Genomic DNA, 5609 nt, shown 5'->3' on the forward strand with positions numbered 1-5609 from the left:
ACAGATATCAGTGACTACCAGACGACCGGTTAGTTGTCACCCTGAGTTTACAGATATCAGTGACTACCAGACGACCGGTTAGTTGTCACATTGAGTTAACAGATATCAGTGACTGACATACGACCGGTTAGTTGTTCCACTGAGTAAACAGATATCAGTGACTACCAGACGACCGGTTAGTTATCAAACTGAGTTTACAGATATCAGTGACTACCAGACGACCGGTTAGTTGTCACCCTGAGTTTACAGATATCAGTAACTACCAGACGACCGGTTAGTTGTCACCCTCGGTTTACAGATATCAGTGACTACCAGACGGCCGGTTAGTTGCCATCCTGAGTTTACAGATATCAGTGACTCCCAGACGACCGGTTAGTTGTCACCCTGGGTTTACAGATATCAGTGACTACCAGACGGCCGGTTAGTTGTCACCCTGAGTTTACAGATATCAGTAAATACCAGACGACCGGTTAGTTGTCACATTGAGTTAACAGATATCAGTAACTACCAGACGACCGGTTAGTTATCACCCTGGGTTTACAGATATCAGTGACTACCAGACGACCGGTTAGTTGTCACCCTGGGTTAACAGATATTGATCAGTGACCACCCCAGGCGGCCAGTTAGTTGCCACACGCCATCTTTTGGCACCTGATGTGTCAGTCAGTGAAGTGTATGCCAAACTATTTTGTTCATCTCCTCCAGTCTGGCAAAGGTCTTTAAGACGGAACACAGCTAGTCATTCATTGACGTAAGGATTTTGGTAACTAGCCACATGCTACCTCCTGTGATAGCAGTCGCAAGTGCCACAGGGACCTGCGAATTGAGAGAACACCTTAGCTTAGGTCCGAATATAGTTTTTACAAATTATCAGATCCCTGTGATAAGTGCTAGTAAATCCGGTCACGTGACATTACAGATTCCTTGGTAAATAACTAGAATCTTACTTACGTGTTAAATATTGGAGATAAAGGAAAAGGAAAAGAAAAGAAAACTGCACAATTTTGAAACCAGACTATGCAGTTCCCTATTGGTGACTGACACCTGTTGACACGTACCATCTGTTCAGTGGGTGTGTTTATACGATACCAAAATTGGCACCATCACATCGACTGTCCTCTCAAACAATGTATTTATTGTTTATCAATTATATCGATACATCGTGTTAAATACCGCGTACACTGCTCTGTATTATGTAAATAAGGCCCTGAGTTTTGTGCAGTTGTTATCTGTATGTAGATCTAGACTAGCTTGTCGAGTGTCTCGCTTCCTAATTACGTTAACAGTAAACCACAGATACTATCAATAGTAACAAACCATAGACTGTAGAGATTTAGTGGTAGCCATTACGTTACTATGACGACCTGTCAATTTCATCTGACCACAATGCATGGCTACAGATGCCTTTATAGATGTTCGGCTTTGCCGTTTGTCTCTGGTTAAACCACGAAGTGTCCCGAAAAGCGCATCAGAAATGACAGCAGGTGTTTGCTCGTGTATTTCATGCTCCAAACATGAGAGGAACAGATATCATTTTTTTTGCGTAACGGGAATGCATCCACTGTATCGTATGGACCCTCGACCTGTCGCCTCACGATAACTTCTCCAGAGTTGTCATTTTTGTCACTCAAGTATTGATAAAGTGAATAGACAAAACAAACTGACCATGCCGCCAGATAAATTAGTCTGAAACACAGAAACGGTTCGTCGTTTTATGGGTGGTAAATTTAACAAGTATAGTCGACTTAGCATGCAGTTTCGACCACAGGACCTGAGCATTTGTTACAGGTATATATCTATCATCATTTACCGAACATTGATCTAAACCCTAAAAACGTGTAAAATTACTATGAACAAGGTGTGCACGTTTTTAGGTTTTAGATCATTTAGGTCTAAATATAGCTGTAACAGCTTTCCATGTCCCTGTGGTTTCGATAATGTCTCGTCCACTTAGGGGCCTGGTATAGATACATTGTAACATCTTGTTAACTTAGAGGTGTGGTACATTCAACTGTCTTATATATGCATATATGCTGCTGAGTAACATTTACTACTAAATCGAAGTAAGTAACTTAACAAACATCATAAGTGAGCCATAACACGCCGCGAGGTATAACACTTCGTAATGAGAATAGGTTATTGTTATTTTTGATACAGCACTTGTATATCATATGTTTAGGAAATTACTCCCAGTGGAGTAAGGTACGGGGTACCTCTACATCAGTTTTACTCGCGAAGAAAAGTTCCACTAGGAGTTGTTTTCGTCTTGGAGTATTCTCCCTTATCTATAAAAGATGAAGCAATCCAAAGGGTGTTTTCTGGCTTAGATTTACTTCCTTGTCAAGTTTTTCATGGGTTTTGCATCCAATAATTTTGACTTATCTTATATGCTTTGCAGTTATGATTTCTAGATGGCAAAGTTAATAAAGCACAGGCATTTTTTAAAATCAAGGTTCGGAGTTCGACCCCTACTGTGTTTGTGTTTTCTTTTTTATATCTATTTTCAAGAATTCAAATTTCGAAAATCTATTATTCTGTAAAATGCATGGCAACATGTGTTTTTATAGAACCCTTCTTTTGAAAAGGGCTCAAAACAAATAATTCAACTGGTTGGTTTCGAATTCAGGATGCTGACATACATATAATCAAACACAATCGGAGCAGTGTGTGAGCAGCCTCACACAAAGAAATCTCACCATGTGATCACATTTAGGGTCTTCATGTCATGATTGAGGGTGTCTATGTGTTTGTATGTAGATGTTCTGATTGTTTGTGGGCTTATTTCTAACAGCTTAACCATGATATCATACCACTTGAATTGACAATACAGAATCCGTAACAGATGTCGTAGGAAATCAAAGCTTAACCACATATATATAAACATGTGTAAATATATATAAGTGCTGTGTATTGTGAAACTGTACAACCTAACCCATGTGCTCATGAGCTGATGCTATTAATCCCGATGCTTTCCGCTTTTGTTGCGAGACGATATCGGCATGCCTTTGATATAACCTGTAACGGGCTTAATGTTTACAAATAAACTATAACATATACCCAAAGATGTGAGACTGAAAATGTCACACGAAAACCGCACATTATTTTTCAGACTTAGCGACCGTGCGGAAAGCTCAGAGCACCAGGGTTAGGTTTGAAAACGACTGTGTCACAAGAATGCCTATGCGATCTATAGATGATATGATTTTACATGGCTTAGACGCAGAACTACCAACACAAGCTATCAACCAGAGACCCCGGATGGACTTTAGTCGAAAGTCATCAAGAACGACTTTTAATGAGAGAGCCCGAGATGGTTTCCGGTACTGGTTGATCGACCGACCAAAGCCCACAAAATGTATGTATTAACATCGTTGTGATAAAAACTAAAACACTAACTATAGAAACCACCTCCATGTATATACAAATAACACTTGGTGTGCAAATCCACATGTATGTCAAGTTCATTACCGTATGTCGATATTACATTAGCTGTGTGAAATGAAAACGAGGAAAATGTTTCTCAAAATCACAACATAATTTGAATTGACATTATTCAAATACATTTAATGTGGTAGAATAGATATAATCAACATATGTTTGTATATTATGGTGGAATGTATAACTCGGGATGAGTTGTTAATGTTGAAAACAATATTAATTAAGGCGGAGCGGCCTTCGTTAAATATTCATTTTCAACATTTTTGTTATATATAATGGCAACATGGCCTATTTCCTTAACATAATTAAATGGCTTTATTGTAGTATTTTTTCACAATTCAGACATCGAGAATTGCTGTTTGCGTATTGTAGCAGCTTATCGTGTGTCCTAGGTGATGTTTTGAGTACTTAAAGTATGTAGATCCAAGTGAAAAGTCTCGTTTTATTAACGATAAAATCTATATCTACGACAAGGTGTAATGATGTAATATGCCTACCCCCACACGTGACTATTCCTTGTCCGGTGATATACGCGCTTCCACATTATAACGTCTACTGTTTATCTATACCTACAACTTGTTTTACACGTGTTATTTTACAGTTGGCAGATACGGTATCGGATCCTACAAGACCGTGCTTGGGATCGGAAACGCCCCTAGAACGTAAACAGAACCACTACTCCTACTGATCCTTGCTGAGACCCATTTTATGATTCGTGCTTATTTATGAACAATCACAAAACGTACTCCGATTTCCCCCGGAGTCCTATATATCTCCTCGTGTTTCATTTCTATCTGCCCGTCCCCGGGGCTATCCAGCCATGCTGCGTGTACCCCGAATTTATCTATATAGAAGTTTGACATACATCCAGTTGTTATGTTATATATTTATATATCGCTACAAAAACTAATCTGAGCTCGTATTTGAGGACAACCCCTACCGATACAGTATTAAATGTAAATAGAGACGTCGTGGAGCGAGGATTTCGCCACCCTTCGTGTTTGTGTCTTTTTTTTGTGGAATCTGTAAACTCTGTTTTATTTTTGTATGTCCTTCCCTCATACTGTTTGAACTGAACTAGCACATGGCAATCATTTTATTTATTGATTATTTATTTCATGCTTGGACTCCAGGGGAAATCTGTTGAAGCATAATTGTCAATGATAGTTCTGCAAACTAGGGGAGACAACTCTCATATATCTTCGTTGTTTTATATTCTTATATAGTTTATTTGTATATATTTTAATTCCTATTTAAACATACATTCAATATATTAAACATGTAATTGTTTTTGGAATTGCTTCTTTTATTTGTTTCATAAAGTTAAACTTCGATTATCCTTGTAATCGACGATAAGTTTTCTGTACCAACACGGAATTGTTTAAATCAACACTCCAGTGGAAGTAAAACACAGATGTAAATAAGGAGCCAAACGTTTCAATTTCAGATCGCGTATTCCGATATCATTGGCGTCTGTGTGACGTCCGCTATACACACTCCACGTGCTGGCAGGTGAGAGTCTCTGAAGTGTTCGTTGCTGTGGAATCTTAACTCGGTTGATAAACTACATGTACTCACATCAGAAACAGTCACTTGTTGACATGGCCGGTGCAAAGCTTCCTGTTACACAACTAGTCTCGTTTCACTTGTATGAGCGACTGAGGTGTTTTTTTCTCGACAAAAATAACTCAGTCGCGTGCTTCAGTGTGAATATTTAGCAGCGTTCTTTCTGTTCAATGGTACAAGATTAAACTGATCAGCTACACAGTAAGGCACATGTAGGTAAAACATGTTACCATACACACTTATGATACAAGATTCGTTACAATATTAAGGATCCCCGAATCATTGCCAAAAACTAAACTAAATATCGAAAAGGTTTTTTCCAGGCAATACGATAGTTTTGATAAATTATTTCTGAAAAGAAAACCATACCTTGTGGGACTTTTATATGAAACGATAATAATATTTCAATCCTATTGTCTACCATACAACAATAGTCTATACCAACCGAATGTGGTACATTTCGTACTATGATCGATCATGTAAACTTCAGTTATATTTTCGTACATACACGGGGGGGATACGTATGAAGTGCTAGGCGTGGATTTTATTAACAGAATGTTATATATGATGATGTCATAATAACGTTTGATTTGTTTACGTCGTTG

At 38.4% G+C, this 5609-nt stretch overlaps 1 protein-coding gene across 5 annotated transcripts in view; it reads left to right on the top strand.

The window, feature by feature from the left end:
- LOC110450518 overlaps window positions 1-4950 on the top strand; it is a 28317-nt gene extending 23367 nt beyond the window's left edge. For 4 of the 5 annotated variants that reach the window (XM_021498073.1, XM_021498076.1, XM_021498074.1 and 1 more), the window contains 3 exons: window positions 3110-3355; window positions 4040-4100; window positions 4886-4950. In XM_021498073.1, coding sequence (XP_021353748.1) covers window positions 3110-3355; window positions 4040-4100; window positions 4886-4919 — 341 coding nt within the window. In that variant the 3' untranslated portion in view covers window positions 4920-4950. The remainder of the gene's footprint in view (window positions 1-3109; window positions 3356-4039; window positions 4101-4885) is intronic. The other variant, XM_021498077.1, reaches the window with a different exon arrangement.
- Window positions 4951-5609: the final 659 nt, after the last annotated feature.

Source organism: Mizuhopecten yessoensis, unplaced genomic scaffold, assembly GCF_002113885.1.
Source record: "Mizuhopecten yessoensis strain PY_sf001 unplaced genomic scaffold, ASM211388v2 scaffold5263, whole genome shotgun sequence".
Classification (NCBI taxonomy): domain Eukaryota; kingdom Metazoa; phylum Mollusca; class Bivalvia; order Pectinida; family Pectinidae; genus Mizuhopecten; species Mizuhopecten yessoensis.